The sequence below is a fragment of the Argentina anserina genome, chromosome 5 (assembly GCF_933775445.1).
Source record: "Argentina anserina chromosome 5, drPotAnse1.1, whole genome shotgun sequence".
Classification (NCBI taxonomy): Eukaryota; Viridiplantae; Streptophyta; class Magnoliopsida; order Rosales; family Rosaceae; genus Argentina; species Argentina anserina.
In genome coordinates this window covers 20,546,278-20,564,573 of record NC_065876.1, presented here as the reverse complement: position 1 = coordinate 20,564,573, position 18,296 = coordinate 20,546,278, and the positions used below count along the sequence as shown (strand labels likewise).

At 36.0% G+C, this 18,296-nt stretch overlaps 1 protein-coding gene across 3 annotated transcripts; it reads left to right on the top strand.

Annotated features, from left to right (window-relative positions):
• The first annotated feature begins 6,798 nt into the window (after positions 1 to 6,798).
• Positions 6,799 to 16,609, top strand: LOC126793530 (F-box protein At1g10780). 3 transcript variants are annotated; one of them, XM_050520083.1, is made up of 5 exons: positions 6,799 to 7,236; positions 7,385 to 7,569; positions 14,978 to 15,720; positions 15,868 to 16,148; positions 16,243 to 16,609. In XM_050520083.1, the coding sequence occupies exons 3-5, from the start codon at positions 14,979 to 14,981 to the stop codon at positions 16,477 to 16,479; spliced, it is 1,260 nt and encodes a 419-aa protein (XP_050376040.1). In that variant the 5' UTR covers positions 6,799 to 7,236; positions 7,385 to 7,569; position 14,978; the 3' UTR covers positions 16,480 to 16,609. The 3 variants fall into 3 exon arrangements, with proteins under 3 accessions (XP_050376040.1, XP_050376038.1, XP_050376039.1); XM_050520081.1 differs by having other exon boundaries at positions 6,799 to 7,569; XM_050520082.1 differs by lacking the exons at positions 6,799 to 7,236; positions 7,385 to 7,569 and adding an exon at positions 14,395 to 14,507.
• Positions 16,610 to 18,296: the final 1,687 nt, after the last annotated feature.

The following is an 18,296-nucleotide window of genomic DNA, read 5'->3' as shown; positions in this document are numbered from 1 at the left end:
TTGACTCAATTTGCTTATTCCAACTAAAATACGAATGTGTCTTTTTTCATATGTAAAATGTTTACGTGACGGTGAGATTGCTAATTTTTATCCACCACGTGTCAATGCCTATTTCTAAAATAAATACAATTTCGATAAGAAATTTGAGAATAAATTAAATAAATATTGACGCACCACGTGTCGTTGCTTGACAGGCTGGTGAGATTGCGTTTAAGATTTTTATCTCCAACATGTCATATCTTATCCTATTTTCATTGCGTTTAAATACCATACCCGGCACTACATCAAACTCACCAATTCACAGACATTTCTCTCCCTCAAATCAGAATTTGAGCTTCTCCTTTTTCACTCGATAACTTTAGTGATTTGCAGCAATGAATAGGCTAAAAATGTTGAAGAAGGAGGAAGAAGATTTTATTACAAGGAATCGTCAAAAGAGCCTTAGTAATGCAAGCAGCTCCTTCAGAAAATCCAAAGGATCCAAGAGGAAGAATCGCAATGGGGTGGTTCTCGAGAAGGCAGGTGGTACATCCCAAGAGAGCGGGAAGACATGGATCGGCGATTAAAGGCTATGTACTTCACTTCACCATGTAGGTTCCATGTAATATTTTTCGTAGAAGATACAGAATGCGTTCTCATTTATTTGACCAGATGATGCGTGAAGTTACCAACCACGATCCTTACTTCGTCCAAACGTGTGACGCTTTTGATAGAGGTGGCTTCTCTGTCGAACATAAGATAACATGTGCCATGAGAATGCTTGCTTACGGCCTTCTTGGGGATATGTGTGATGAGTTCCTTGATGTAGCTGAATCTTCAGCTATGGAGATTTTGCAACACTTTACCAGAGCAATCTGGAATGTGTACCACAACCATTACCTCCGTCAACCATCACCAACGGATTTGCGGCAATTGCTCGATGTGGCAGATAAAAGAGGGTTCCCTAGAATGGTTGGAAGTCTTAACTATATGCATTGGAGTTGGAAGAACTGTTCCACTTCATGGCAAGACATTTCACCGATCATAAAGGAAAACCAAAAATCATTTTAGTGGCAGTTGCATCGTATATAACTTGGATTTGGCATGCATATTTTGGACTTCCGGGTTCCCTTAATGACATCAACATGCTTGGAATGTCTCCACTATTTGATGATATGTGATAGGAGAATCTCCTCGAGTCAAGTACCGTGTAGCATATTGTCACGCCTCAGTCCCGAGGTCGGTGGCTTTTAATGCACCGGACGCCGGTTCCGACCCCAGCTTGGTAAAATCTAAACTTCTCTACAAAAGAGTGTAAAAGTGGATGGGTGAGCAAAACCACGAGCTCAGTGAGTAGATCATGTAATATGTCAGTGAAGCAATTTCATTTTACACACGCTACAAAATATTTATATATCGTATACACACATTTCACAACAATGCGCTACATCGCAAAATCTCTTTGATGATTGCTCGATTACTCGACATCAATATTTAACCATGTAAGCATCGTTAGTAGTATAAAGCAAGAGGGTATCGTTCACAAACTGGGGATCCATCCAGGGCTTAGGATCACAAGTACTTACCAGAATTCATAAAGATATAAATGGTTTGATATAGGTTTCGGATTGAATCATAAAAACAGTAAATAAAACCTAAACTAATATATACATGTGATCAACCAACCAACACATAATACATAACCAAAACAAATCATACAAAGCTAACGAAAACCAGTTCTAGTTCTCCTTTAAGAGTCATGCCGAGACACTATCATGAATAACTAAGGTTGGATCATGCAATTAGGGTTTTAAGCAGTAATCTAAACACATAGACACTTAACACATTCGATTCATTCCAAGCGGTCTTAATCGAAATCTAACATACTTATCCTACCATGCAATTCCAAAGCCACGCATATTGAATTCATTAAGCATGTCACCTACTTAACCCCCAAGCATGCAATTTCGAAAATCACATAGAAAAGATAAACATGTTCATAGCATAAGTCATAAATCCAACAACCTATATATCATGCTACAAGCGTATACATAACACAAAGATACTTTCGAAATCACTCAAGAATAGATCACGGCAGAAACCAAAATCATAGAACAAAACCTAAAATTGCAACCTTATATAATTTGAAACAAGTAACTATCTCATAGACAAAATCGAAACAAGTTTACTCTACACAAATCGCATGCTCATCCAAGAACAAGAAAAACCAAAAACCGAATTGAAACAAAGAGTGAATCATGGTTACACTTTATAAATCAAGCAATCCACAAGTGTAGCCGTGGCTTCTAAGGGATGAAACCTTCTTCACAAGCGTGCTTGAAGGCTATTGATTGGTGGGGAATGATGGAATCGGTTTTAGGATTTCTTGGAAGGGTGAGGGATGAATTCGGCAGAGCTAGGCTTGTGTTTGTGTGTAAGGTTGATGATGATCTGAATGGAGAGGCCGAGCCTCTATATATAGGAGTTTAGGAAGCCTCTTGCTGTCCCATTTAGGAGATAGAAACCAATTGGGAAACTGAAATCCTCTTTGTTATGGATTTTGATTCATGTACTCCATATTCAACTTGATGTAGGAAACCAAGTCCACTAGGGAGATCACTTAAGGGCTGCACGGCAACATTCTTGGTCCAACTAGGAGTAGCTAGGCCGGCCTCCTCTTCTCCTTTTTCAACTCGAACATGATTTCCTTGTCTCACTAGGAATGCATCCTGGCAACTCTACTTCCTTTCCAAATATGATTTGTCTTTCCTGAAAAGAATTCGACGATTAAGAATATGAAAGAATGAAAATAGAAAAGTAGAGTCCTAGTCGAGTAAGGAATCCTAGCTCAATAAGGATTTCTAACACTTAGCACAATTTCATCATCAAGTCATTCAAATTCGGCATAGCTCTACTAAAACACACAAATGATAAATATGAACCTAAAACAACTAAATAAGAAGTAACAAAGCATAAGAATAGGGCATATATACATTAAGAACGTCACACTTTGTGCTCTATCAACAACCCCACACTTAGACTTTGCTAGTCCGTTAGCAAACACTAAAAAGGGAAATCAAAACATAAAACAAAATCAAAGCAACAAAACTAACGACACAACTAATAATGCCTTCAACATTTTGTCTCAGAGATCTTCAAACTCATCGCATCAAGAATAACACTCAATCAAAATAGATAAGATGAATTCAATGGTTAATAAATATGAGATTTCAGTTAACAAGTAAGACATGGTAGAAACAAAGGTGAAATTAAGCTCGACATGTTCAAAGCAAATTCAAATTCAACTCACAAAAGATATGCACTCCAAATCTTTTCTCTTAAGAACATGGCATATGCTTAAAAGCTTTTCACACACAAGAGTTATAAACATAGTGAAATCGAAAACCTCATGAAAGATACCAATCATATGCACAAATGAACCCAAACCATATGCTTACTCGTGAAACAAACTCCACAGATCAAGAGCTACTCATTTTAAGAATCATGCGGATCTTTAGAAAAGGATAGGTTAGGCTCGACATGGATATATTTTCAAGGTAAAAGGAATCACAAAGGTCATCCTCAAGACTTAGCAGAGTAAACCATCCACCTTATGTCGCCATACTCCATAAAACAAGGGCCAAATATCATCATGTTGACCCATTCTTCACTTTAAACATTGTCGCTAAATACTAGAAAACTAATAAACTAATAACAAATATGAGAGATAAAACTCTCTGAAAATGTGAGTGAAAACTAATAGGAAATAACAGCCAATAGTGTAACGCCACTTGTCAACATCTAATGCATTTCTTGTTCTCCACTCGACACTTGTCGACCACTTATTAATAAGGCATAAATGCCGATTTGTACCATAAACTTGGCTGAAATTGTCAATTTGCACCCCGAACTTGCATTTGAGTCAATTTACCTTCTAAACTTGGTAAAAATTGCCGATTTACACCCCGAATTTGTATTTGAGTCAATTTACCTCCTAAACTTGGTAAAAATTGCCGATTTGCACCCCATCTGTTAAATTTAACTCTTTCTATCTAATTTTGCGTCACATGTCATGCATTTAAGGGGTAGTATTGTCATTATATATTTATATTTTTCTTAAAAACAAATAAAAATATTCTTTAAAATGAGGATTATTTTGTTAATCAAATTATTTATTTACATCTTTTTTTCTACCTACTTAACCCTACTTTGAATTATATATTCAATATATCTACCCATTCAAATATAGTGTGTTGTGTATAAATATATTTTTATATGTACACATTGTTGGAGGATGAACAAAATGAGAATAATAACGACATAATAGAACAGAACGTAACCGTTTATTGATTGATAATGAGGCCAATATATAGGCATTACATAACCACAATCCCGTAGAATTCGGAGTCCTAATCTATTACAGAGATGCGAATCTATCTCTAACAGAAAACCTAATAAGGCTAAGACACACACAATGGTAGAATAGTAATTCTCTCGGAACACAAATTTATTTTTAATTTTCAATGTATTTATTTATTTATATTTTTTCTAATATCTTTTAACATACCATATCACATAAAATAATAAATATATAAATCAATAACATGTTTCGAAAAAACAAACATTGTAGCAAGTGTTCCTCTTAAGTAATTTTATTAATTTATTTCATTATTCAATATGAATAAATATATAATGACAATATTACCCCTTAAATGCATGACATGTGACGCAAAATTGAATAGAAACAGTTAAATTTAACGGATAGGGTGCAAATCGGCAATTTTTACCAAGTTTAGGAGGTAAATTGACTCAAATACAAGTTCGGGGTGTAAATCGGCAATTTTTACCAAGTTTAGGAGGTAAATTGACTCAAATGCAAGTTCGGGGTGTAAATTGACAATTTCAGCCAAATTTGGGGTGCAAATTGGCATTTATGCCTATTAATAACTCTCTCATTTGCACCACGTATGGCTGCTGGTCCGTGGGCACCACGTATGGCTGCTGGTCCGTGGGCACCAAGTCTCACCTACTAGTGACCAATTGCAATGCAACACATCATCACCAATCCACACTTTGAGACAATCTTCTAAAAATTGTTAAAAATAGTTTAGGAGTCCGAAAAATTATCCGAAAAATACCATGCACTTGTAGCGACCCGGCAACCTCTAGTTTCTATTTTTAAAATGAAAATAAAATTGGACCAACTTGAAAAATCAGGATGTTACACATATCAAGATTATGGCTAGTGCTACTCCCTTGTCGACAGGATCTACCCTAAATGGGGGACTTTTGTGAAAGCAATCAGAAATCCAATTACGCCACAACAAGCTCACTTCACAAAGAAGCAAGAGTTGTTCAAAAAGATATGGAGAGGGCGTTTGGAATTCTCCAAGCTCGTTTTGCAATTGAGAAAGTTGTTAGAAATGTTGTTTTAGGTTGTGCTGGTGAAATTTGAAGGTCATTGGTGGTGGTCAGAGTAGGGGCAGTGAGACAAGGTCGGCCACCTACCCAAAAATGACGATGATCGAGCAAGCTTCCTTTTGAAACTAGTGCGCCAGTCTAAATCGGCCGGATGGCGTCTAATCGACGGCGAGAAAAGGACGGCAGAGAAGGGGGGCCGGGCTCGGGAAAAAATATTATGATGTCTGTCTCTGTTTTATTTTTGTTTTTTTCTCTTCTCTCCCAAAATGGTAATTTCCTCTTTTAAACTCCCTATTTAAAATAGTAACTTTCCAAAAAGAACTCCGCTTTGTCGAACTTCGATTTAAACTAACATAGAGTCCACGAGTTTAACTAACATATCTTTGACCCAAACGATCAATCAACTCTTAAAATTTGGATCAAAAATAATAATTACACTCAATATTAACCGACAATAATTATGATGAAAATTCCGGGTCGTAACATATTTAAAAGAGTAAGCAATTAGGTTTTATCAGTGAAACAATTTAAAATTCGAGGCTGCACGCATTTATCATAGAAACACATTCGTGAGATATTTAACCCACAATTGCTATATTCTTTTCTGACAAAAGTGGGCTTTGCCCTGTTTTTTTGTTGTGACATCTTCTTTCATACGTGTCATGTATTCTCAGTTTAATTTACTTCAAATGATCAATAGTCACAAACAGATGAAATTCAATCAATCAATCGTAAGATAATATAGTGTACGTCATCAACAAAACACTTGTATGGTACTAAATCGACATGTTTTTAGAAATGTTTAGATCTTGATTTGCAAAATTAACCGTACACATGGCTGATACGTACTTATTATACACAACATGTTTTTAACTACTCATCTTCGATTTTCTCAATCTTTAAAGAAATTTGACCATACGTAAGATGTGATCACTATAGTGAAATATACATTTATGTTTTACATGATTCGCTCACCTATTTGCGGCAAAATGCGTGATTCACCCCAAACGTATAGTATAAAAAATAAAAATAATAATATTCACACAATAAAAAAATGCTTATTTTGTTGTGTGATGGGATGTTAGAATCACTTTTACTCAAGCCCTAGCTAGACGGGAATTACCTCATTCACTTTGGTATTTCAAAGTTTATTTTGACATGTTAACATGGGAACTCATACAATAATAGAGTTTAAAACTCTTTTGTAAATGAGAAGCCAAACCTGCCATGCCACACAAAATTTGTCATTCCCTCAAACGTACCAATGTTGCCAATTCCCCTTGGATGGAAATTTCACTCTTAACTTAAAACTTTTGTTGTCTGAGATATAGACATTAAATCGCTACCCACCACTTAGCACATTTACTCTGTATGACACTAGGACCCTCTCACATTTACTCTCCTTTCTTCCTTCTCAAAACAAGAAAAAGAAGAAGGTCTGACTCTCTCTCTCTCCCCCCTAAACCGCCACTTCCTCGGCCCCTTCCCTTTAAGTCCCTCCTCTTCCCCGCCACTGCCACCGTCCCTTCCTCCATGCCAGTTCACCCGCGTCGGAATCCTTGATGACGAGTTCCACTGCAAAGCCCCAATGTGCATCTTCTCTCCTCACCTATAATGGCCCAGATCCCCTTTTGGTCTAACTCTACCGACCTACTGGTTTTGATGAATTGGGGATTCTCCACCGACAAGCGAAACCAGAACTTCACCGCGAAACCCGCTGAGCAGTGGTTAGCGCATGTCATGGCGTCGCAAACCAAAGCCGATGAAGACGACAACGAAGACGATGATCTCGGTTTCCAGTTCCCTGCGCGGCCTACTAGATCTCCACCGTCGGCAGTAACTTCCAAGCCTATTTTGAACTCCGATGCTACTTTTGAATCTGTTATAGCTAATTGAATGTGTAGAATTATGTTGTTTATTTTTAGATCTAAATATTAGCTGCATGTGTTGGAGCTCTTATTAGAATTTCAGCTACTTTGTGTAGAGGTTATTGGAACCGAGATAAGCATCTTTACATTGGCAGAACAACAGAGAAGTGGCAATTATGAATGACTTTCATAATTGAAGGGTCTCTCTCTCGAAATTAGAAGAACAAGAGAGAGTCGTCTCCCGAAAGTAGAAGAATGAGTACAGAGGAGAACCGGGGTTGTTTAGCCTTTGCCTTTTATGGTGAGTGCTATCAAATTTCCATATTATTATGCTTGATTTAAATTCATGCTCTCTTTTGTTTTATTTATTGATGACAAAGGGTTATTGAGATTGTGGTTCCCATTCCACTGAGTATTGGGTAAATTTAGATGCTACATATGGCTCTGGAACTTGGCTTTTTTGACTGGATTGGGGTCCATATCTGAGATTGGTTGGTATATTACCTGGGTTTCTAAGTGTTCTTAAGTCCTTGAAGGATTTAGTTGTGTGTATAATCTTGACTTTGATACTGACATTTGATGTCCATAGCTGTGACTTGGCATTGCATTTGCAATTGTTGTGTTCAACCTTTGAGTTTATGCTGTCTAGAAATTGATTTGATATCACATTAATTGGCTACTTCTAAGAATATATATTTTCATCTTTTAATCCGTAGAACACCAGGTAATTAAAATCTTAGTTCTCATAAATATTAATGGTTTAAACTATGCATTTTTGTTATCTTCCATATTGTAATTGAATGCATTGCTGTTTTCATATTAATTTTGCATCCTTCTTAATGCAAATTGCATGCATACATCTCTATTTCATTTCATTGTTTGAAATCCCTTTATTTTTAAAAATATGTTAATTGAGTGAAATATAGTATAAGCTCTGTGTGCATACGTCTCTATTTATCTTGTTCCTGTTAGATGTTTAAATATCTATTTACAAATAGCAAGATGTTCTGAAAATTACATCATCACTGTTTTCCGTTTGTTTACGAGTTTAATATATGAAGACAAGCTAGTGTTGGAAACACATGAAACAACTCTGACCTTATTTATCTTTTATAGCTGCAGGTATTCCTCGGAGAACCAATTGCTTAATGTGGTGTTTATCTCTCCACTCTCTAACACAAGTTTAGATGGCAACAAACCAGCATATTTTTCACGTCCTCATTGGTGATTGTTCCCGCACCTGGTAATCTCAAATTCTTGTTGGACTTTGTTATGTACATCTGCAAATCTTATATACGACTGCTACTTGGATTGCATGATGGATGTTCTCTATAATATTATTTCAGCTAACTTTTGACACAAGTCTAAAACTCATGAGTTGGTTTAACCATTGCATCCTAAATAGATTAAACTCTTCAACTCAAGGTCCTCATTAACCACGAGAGGTTTTGTGATGGAGCACATCATATGAATAATCTACTACCTATAGTTAATAATGTACGTGATACTAAAACTAGAAGGCTGGTTATTTTCTCTTTACTGATCGTGATCTTTTCTCAAGTAATTATCTTTTAGAACTCAGCTTTCCTATTACATGTACGAATTCTAACACTCTGATTTGCAGGTTCATTATATCGCTTACAAGGACTCGGAATTAAACTTTTTTAATGAGACTGGTGCATTGGCTAATCATATCCATAAATTCTGGATTAAGAGCCAAGCTGATATTGATAAGATTAGGGAGGAGTACGTGGGCTAAGTTTGTCATAGCCAAGTATATGTAGGAGCTTGTACGTTTTCATTCAATAGCTACTAGGAATCTGAAGAGCTTTGGATATTTGAATACTTGAATGATATGGTTTATGGATCTTTTGGTATGGTTTATTTGATATGGCTTTTATTGAATTTACAATATGATCTTAGTAGTTCACCCAACAGAAAATTCAAAAGAATATGATCTCATTGAACTCGTACAACTAAACAGAATGAGTACAACTGAAAAAGTTGTTGTATGATGAACTAGCACACAACAAAATGCATTAAAAAGTTTGTTGTGCAATAAGGATACACACAACATAACACTTGAAATAGATTGTCGCAGAAAGATAAACACACAATGAAACTTAGGTTTCACACAACTATGTTTAGATAGTATCAGTTGTCTGAAGACCTAATTGTCGAGCATCTCTTTCGACCATCATGCCGAGGTCCATCTTCACACAAAAAATTCTATTAAAACCTTTGTTGTACAAGTTCCAAACACACAATGAAACTCAGGTTTATAGTTCATTGTCTGATTCACAAAGATACAACAAACTTAATATGTCACAAAACACGTTTGTTGTATAATAGAGCCCAGCATTAACGAACTGTCGAGGAGCTGCTGTGAGGAGCTGCCGAGCATCACACAACGGTGATCCACAGTTGTGTGACCGATATGACATTTTCAATCACACAAGAGCTGAACATACAACGGTTGGCCATCAAACAACTAGAATTCACTATTGTGTATCGCTATTTTTGTAGTAGTGTGTACCAAAACCCCATAAACGAATATATTCCCAATAGCAAACCCAACAACAAGATTCTTGGTGACACAACAACTGGATTCCTAAGAACACATCAGTTAGAATCCTTGAATAGAGCCCTAGAATTCTTAATCACAACACCGACCTAAGCCACCATATTTCTATGTAAGTTTGATTCTTGTGAAATTGGTTTAGATCATTGATGTTACCATCAAGCCAATCACGACAAAATCGTTTTTGGATCATTTCCTCGATCGACTTTAGGCCTAGTCGTACCGCATCAAAAACACCCTCTTACAAATATAATTTCTAAAAATGAAAGATTTTAATTAGTTTTATTATCAATTAAAACCTCTTACCAGGTCCATTAAGCATCGAGGTCTAAAATTTGGTTGTCTGAAAAATCTGTTTCTATGTAAACCTTTTCATTTGATTATGTTTGAAAATTAAATAATTTTTTTTTCTAAAATTGTATAGCGTTGGTACCAGATTTTAAAAGTAGCCTCATAGTCACTATTAGGAAGTGTTGTAAAAAAATTGAAAATAAAACTCTATGATCTAACAAAAGTTTTTAAAAGTAAATGTTCACCAAAAACGAAAATACAAAACTGTTTTAATTCACAACACAACATGAATGAATTGTTTTTTAAATCGTAGTGTTTCTCTCGTGCAACTCTCTGATTGGTACATGTTGGGTAATCAACTAATCACACTCAATTGACAACAATTAAGAAGTGACTGTCCAGTGGTACCGTTCAATTACACTCTGATGCTTAAGTCAGTATTAAACTCAGTCGATGATAAACAATGTATAGTCAAAGTATACATTACCTTCAATTGATGTTGGCTACAGTCTTTATAAAACCAACTAGAGAACGATCCTTTGGGCTATATTCGATGTGGGACTAATTGTCACGCTCCGGTCCCAAGGTCGGTTACCACACCGGACGCCGTTCCCAACGCATGAGTTAAATGTTACAGAGTGGAATGTAAATAAAAAAAAGTCTTGCTTCTAGGCTCTTCTTTCTAGACTTGTCTAACCCCAGCTCGGTAAAACATAGACACTGCTCTGCAAAAAGTATTAAAAAGAGGTGGGTGAGTAAAACCACGTGCTCACTGAGTAAATCATGTGATATGCCAATGAAGCAATATCATTTTTACACACACTATAAAATAATATATATTGTATACATATCGATCATATCAATTTATCACATCGCATCCTCCTTTTTTATTAGATATCCTTTAATTTAGTAGGCTCCAGGGGAATCTAATAGCCACTTTCCCTATACCTTTGTGTGTCACACCCTCACTTTAAATGTCTAGTCAAGAAGTTTAAATCTTCCATGACTTGTCACAAAATGGATCCAACACATAATATATATATATATATATATATATATATATCACACGTATTTTGCAAATAGACTTGTTTCACTTAAAAATAGAGAAATATTTCGAAATAGATCTAAAATATGTTTTTCGACTATTTTAAGAGCATATAAAAATATTTGAAACACATTACATAAACTACTCACCTCGGCACGCTACCCATGTACGAAACGTAAATAGAATCCCTAAACATAGCCTTTTATAAATCATTGTTGGATCTAACTCAAACTTCTAGGATATAAAGAGGACGTCAATACGAACCCATAGTCACTCGAGGATCAAAGAATTAGAATTATAAATCAAAAGTTATGATATGTGGAAGTTTCACTGTGAATTAATAATAATAATATAATAGAGGAGAGAGAAATTCTATAGAGAGACAATGTCTCTGAAAATCGGAAGCAAATTTGCCGACCACCATTCATTCGCCCACTTTATGCTCATCATTTTAAACTCATGTCATGTGGCTTTTTCCAACTCATATTTAGATAATAATTGAGCAATTGGACACATGGTATGAGTTTAAAGAGGTGGGCAAATAAAGGGTGGTCGGCAAATTTATTTCCCAAAAAATCAGTGTGGATTAAAAATGAGGGAGCAAAGACCAATCACAGAGTGACAATGGTCATATTTTCACTAATAAGCTTCTACCACTTGTCATTCATAGACACATCATTGAATCTCCACTTGTCTGACTCAAGGGAAAGTAGTTGACACGTTAGCCAGCTGAACGTAATGTCCACGTAATCATTCTCGGCCAATGAGAAGGCAACACATCATCACATTGACCAATTTTGACCATACTTCGGAAAATCGTTAAAAATAGACTGGGACTTTGAAAAATTCACCAAAAAAATACCACTGACTCGTGGTGACCTCAAATTTTATTTCTGAAAAGAAAATAAAATTTAACCATCTTGAAAAATTGGAATGTTACACTAATGCCCTGCTAGAGGTTTACTTTCTTGTCTCTTTCTTAGTGCCATAGGACTGCTCCGTTCTCGTGCTTGACCCATGTATTGGGTGGGACCGATACCAGGCCACCGCCTGCTGATGTTAGGCTTAGTGGAGCAGGTACAGTGGCCAAGTAATGGTCATATTGCTACGGATAAATTCCTCCTATGGTACTTGATGTATGTCTATTTGGACAATTTTGTACATGATGTATGAATATGGACAATTTGGTACCTAAAGTTCTCATTTGTATACCATTTTAGTACTTCTGTTAATTTTGATCTTGTTTTCAGGGTTATTTTCGTCGTTTACCTCTAATTTCCCTAAATCCACACTTTACTTTATTTCCCCCTATAATTACCTCTCAATTATCTCCAAAATGTTGATATATTTCCGTCACTTAGCATTCCCTTCGCATATATCGAAATTAAAAATCTTCTTAATTTATTACATCCTAATTATTTTCCGCAAAACGGATTTATCGTCTTTATGCAATTTGAATATATAACTAATAGTAATTTAGATGTGACAACTATATTAAGAAGACTTAAATTTAAGTATGTACATAATAGATCTAAGTGGAGGAGTTGTATCAAAATTTTGGAAATAATTTTGATAGGGATGGGCACATGACGGGATGAGACGGGATGAAACTCACCACATGACCTATCTCACTCTTTTGAATCGATACGGGATCGGGACGTGACAAAAATTTTTAAGAATGCATCTCACTCGGGATTAATCTCAGTTGAGAAGAGACGGGACAAGCCTAATCCCACATTCCTAAGATGTTTTATAAAAAGCTATATTTTTCATTAACAATTTAACATTAAAAAATAAATTTTAACAAAAGAATTGCATATAATGTTAAAAAATATCATCATTTACCATTATTATATGAGTTGTTATAACTTGAGAGTTATTAAGAACATAAAATAGTATAATTTTGACACAAATATAAAAAAAATAAGTTTTCATTAAAAGTGTGACGGGATAGGACTAAATGGGACTTAAACTATTCGTCACGCGTCTCATCCCACCATAATCAAACGAGACAGGATCGGGATGGAATTGGCGTTTCTAAATTTTCATCACGTCCCATTCCGGAAAATTTCGGGATGTGATCGGGACGGGTTCAGGATTACAGGAATTTAGGGGTGGGCATAATTAGAGACAATTTGGATATAATAGGAAAAAAAATGAAGTATAGTGTAATTAAAGAGCTTAGAGCTAGAGTGACGAAAATAACCCTGAAAATATAGTTAAAATTAGCAGAAGTACCAAAATGTTATACAAATGAAATTGTCTGTTTTCATACATCAGGTACTAAATTGTCCAAGTAATCATACTTCAGGTATCATAGAAGGAATTTACTTTATTGTTGCTGCCAACACGCAACAATACCAAACTAGCCCTAATTACCGTTTAAAGTTTTTTTTCCTTGAGGAGATAGTTTTATTGATAGAAATCATATAACTATAAAGGTTAAGCAAGAGAGTCTGAATCTCCTTATATTTGGATTTTCATCTAAAAGTGGTTGAACATGAGTTTTATGGTCAACAAGTGACCCTGTGAACATGATTGATATCTTACACTTAAGGGATTAGATATCATATTAAGCAATACTTTGATATGACGATTCTCTCTCCTCCACAAATTTAATTATCTTTATTCGGTTTGATGTTGTTAGTCGATAACGTATGATGGATGAGTGAGTGGTACAATATATGAAAACTAATTGAGTGAGTTTTGATCTTATTTTGATCTCTAATATGGTTTCTCTTTTGGACATTTTATAAATGATTGTATTAGGTTCAAAATTTGAGAAATAAGTATATGACAATAATTTAATGGTCGTTTTTTGTTTTTCAATTTATTATACAGTAAAATGATCCGTTGTGTGTTACATTATGATATGCGGTCATCCAAATCGTTGTGTTACAGCTTCTGTGTTGCCGATTTCTTAGATTGTGTTACATGCCAAAATCAAAATACAAACAGCATTTGGAAACATGTTTTTGGTTTTTGTTTTTAAAATTTGAAAACTTTTGAAAGGTTGTAAAAATTGAAAAAAAAAAAAACGAATCAGAAACGAAAGCGCAATTTTGAAATTTGAAATGACTGCCCCAAATCCTTGCGAGTGGCATAAGCGCGCCTCCCAACAAAGTCAGATGGGATTCTCTCTGTCACTCTCTCATCTCTTATATAAACTTTGTTGAGAAACACCAAACACCCCTCTCTCCCTCACTTGTCTCATACTCACTCTCAGATCCAATCAATCCCCTTTTCAACTTTTTCATTTTCAAACTTCTTCATTTTTTATCTGACACAATCTTATTCACAGTTCACACTCCAATTTTCAACTGTAAGCTCCCTCTCCTCTCTTTACCGTTTCTGGGTTGTTGATTTTCTTCATAGATTTACTACTAGCATTGCTATTCATATTGGTATATTTTGTTGTTTTCTGATTTGGGTTCATCCCATATTGCTCTAAAACCTTAACCCCTATCCGGGTTCTGCTAACGCAAACAAAAGCTTGAAACAGATTGAACCCATGTCGTGATAATAGTTTTAGCTATTTTCTTTCACTTCTACTATGAACCCCTATGTAATTCTGTATTGAATTCAATGGGTTACTGTTCTTGGGTTTCTTCATATTGATTTCGGGTTCATAAAAGGCCAATTTCATTTGACAAATGCAAAGCAGATGTATGAACTTCTAGATTGAACATTGATGTCGTACATTTATACTGGAGTTCGTTTTGTGTGTATGTTTCGTGTAGTTTATCGTTGTTTTGGTAATGACTGCTACCCTTTTGATTGTTGTTCTCACAGAATGGAGTCTCTCCCGGATGCTATTGTTCAATACATATTGTCATACATGAATAATGCCCGAGATGTGGCACTTTGCAATTGTATATCGAAGCGATGGAAGGACTCACTTCCATATCTTCGGAGCCTTTACTTCCCTAGGAACTCTTTTGACAATCTCACAGGCAGTGACACTCCTGATGACATTGTATTGAAGATGATTTCTCTGATTGAACGATTGGAAACTCTTGTTGTGTATAGCCCATTTTCAAGTGCAGGGCTTGCTTCATGGTTGACTGTAATAGGCCCCTCGCTTAGGTATCTTGAGCTTCGGATGGACAACCTTGCTGAACAAGAGGTCCGCAATGATTGCCCTTCGAAATTGGATTGCTTAACTGCTGCAAAGAGTTTGGAGTCTTTAAAGCTTTGGGGAGTGTTAATGACCTGTTCCCCCAAGTGGGATGTCTTCCCAAGTCTCAAGAACCTTGAAATTGTTGGTGCAAGGTTGGAGGATCCTGCATTGTCAACTGTGCTTCGGGCCTGTCCTAATCTGACCAAACTGTTGTTGCTTGGGTGTGAAGGAGTTGTTGCTGTTTCAATTGAGTTGCCACATCTGGAGCAGTGTAAGCTAGACTTCTACGGCTTGGGAAATTGCTCATTTTCCATGAACTGCTCAAACATTGAAGTCCTTGAGGTGCAAGGCTGTAGTTGGATTCGGGTTCAGAAGGCAAAGCACCTGAGGAATCTTTCGATTGCTAATAATGCAGGTAATAAATACCTCTGAATCTCTGATGACTTGAAATGAAATATAGTATGCATTTGCTTGTTCTTTTTGCTCCAACAGATAGTTTGGTGATGCTGTGGATTATTGTTGGAGGTCATTTGTGTTTTTGTGTTTTCTGTTATGTTTTCAGGAAGAGTCTATATGGTTGATTTTGAAAAACTTGTGGCTCTGGAGTCCTTATCCATTAGGGGTGTCCAGTGGTGTTGGGGTGCAATAAGCAGTATGCTACGATGGGCAAGTGAAGTGAAGCACCTCTATATGAAGGTGGAATTCACAGGAGATTTTGAGACTCTTCAACCCTTCCCAGAGGTCGACTTTGTGGACTTTTTCAATAATCATCCCAGGCTGCAAACTTTTGATATTCATGGAGCCATGTTTGCTGCTCTTTGTCAGAAGAACAGTCTGAAAAATGTGAGGAAATAGTATTTAAAGTTCTATTTCACTCATATTTCAAGAAATTCATCAAGGGTTTGATCAAGTCTTGTATTTGTTTTTCTATTGTCAGGTTGATTCAGGATTTGTAATCCCTTGCCTGGAGGAAGTGGTGATCACAGTGCGATCGCCACTGAATGCTGAACAGAAAATGAGCACTCTTGAGTCCTTGTTGAAGTATGGAAAGAATCTCAAGAGCATGGTGATCAAGGTTCTTCAGATGAAGAGCAACCATAGCAGCGCAGATGATTTTTTTGATGAGATATGCAGGTTTACATGCATGAACCGCAAGATAATTAGAATAGAATAGAATAAAGCTTACATCATTCCTTCAATTCAATGATTTCAGCTTTGACTGCTATTTTTTGTTGGAACTATGATAATTGTTCATCAAATGGATATCAACATTCAGTTGAAATAAGTTCTGGCTTTGTCTATGGTTAAGGTTCTTTTTTGTCTATTTGGTGTAGTATGTGCCGTATTTGGTCATTAGTTGTGGTTATAGTTGTTGCCTTTTGGGATGTTGACTGCAATATTCTGCACTAGAGTTGGATGCATGCAATGCCATCAAAGGAGGAAACCAAAGGTATCTTTTTGTTCTGAGAGATGCATAGTTATATGCAAACAAAAAGGCAGTATAACTCTTTAAAGCCTCCATTGACGTTTGAATCATTTCTCATTTGTTGGATACATGGCTAGACTTTTCGTAAAATTCAATTGGACATAGAAATGATTACTAAGAATTGTTTGATTTTAAAGTGATTCCCCTCATTGTGTCTGGTGTAGCCGTGTAGGTGGGAATGCTTGAATTGCAGGACCTCTTTGCAAGAGATTTTGTTATGATGGAATTCCTTTATCTTCAACATGAATATGAAGAATGAAGTTGTGGAGTTATGAGGACATCATTTGTAACTTGCTGCAATGCTGCATTAGCATTTTGCAGCTTTGAAATAAGTGGATAACTAGCTCCATATAGTCGCATGCATGTCACAGCTCAATAGCCAGAATCTATCCTCAAACTTTTTCATTGAACATTTGCCCAACTTTGCCGGTGAAATGTCCAACTGAACGCCCATGAAAGATCAGACTCTCAAATAGGACCATCAGTGGGTATCCTATCACTTGGAGGTCAGGAATATTATAGCATGGGCTTCAAATCGGGCAATTGCACCACATGGATTTTGATGAACATAAATATTCCATGAAGTTTCATTCTGGATTTTACCCTCAGATCATCATACTCAAATGAACTCCACATTCGTCGCAACTAGTCATTTATCTCAACTTTCTATCACCGAGTCTCGTCTCAGCAGAACCAGTACAGTCACAAAGCACTCTATTAGCAAAAAGTATAGTCCAGAAAAGAATTCAATATTTGTATCTCCTTAATTCCTACAAAGCACATTGATGAATTGCAATTGAATTTTTTTAAAACCCAGTGCTTAGTATATGTCTATATAGTCCAATATATCACCTTTCATCTTAGAACAGCTTTCTTCAGTTGATAAAGCCTTTCAGCTGCATTTTTTTTTTCTATCATTTGAACTTTGAAGCACTGCTTTTAACTGTAAACTTATAGATTAACTTCTGAGGTCATCACAAGCTCTGCCGATTGTTCCAAGTAGCCTTATAAATGACTTGTGTACTTGGAATCAACTTTTACCCAATCATCTGACTTGATTTTAGTAGGTATTGAGTGTGATGAATAATCATGGATGAGAAAAATAACTGCATCATGGGTTGATAATAGAATTCTGATTTAGATTACAGATATTCAAGAAAGTAGCTGACAGTCTTTTCATTGAGCGAGACAGTTAATTAATCCATCACTTGGATACCTAAAAGTTGATGTCATGTTTTTAAGAGCTCACAGTCACTACTCCTCTATTGAAGTAAAATGCGGTCTACTTGTTTGGCATATATATACAGAAAGGAAAGTTATCACCTGGTACAAATACCAGTTATAAGAACTATAACGATTTAGTGTGGGCATGGAAGATCATCACTAGATAAAACAGACACTCAAAGAGGTTGGGGGTCCATCAACCCTTACTGCAGCGCACAAACTTGATTCGGCAAGCTTAGCGGCCGCATCAGCAGCACAAATAACTTCAGGATAAATTGTTT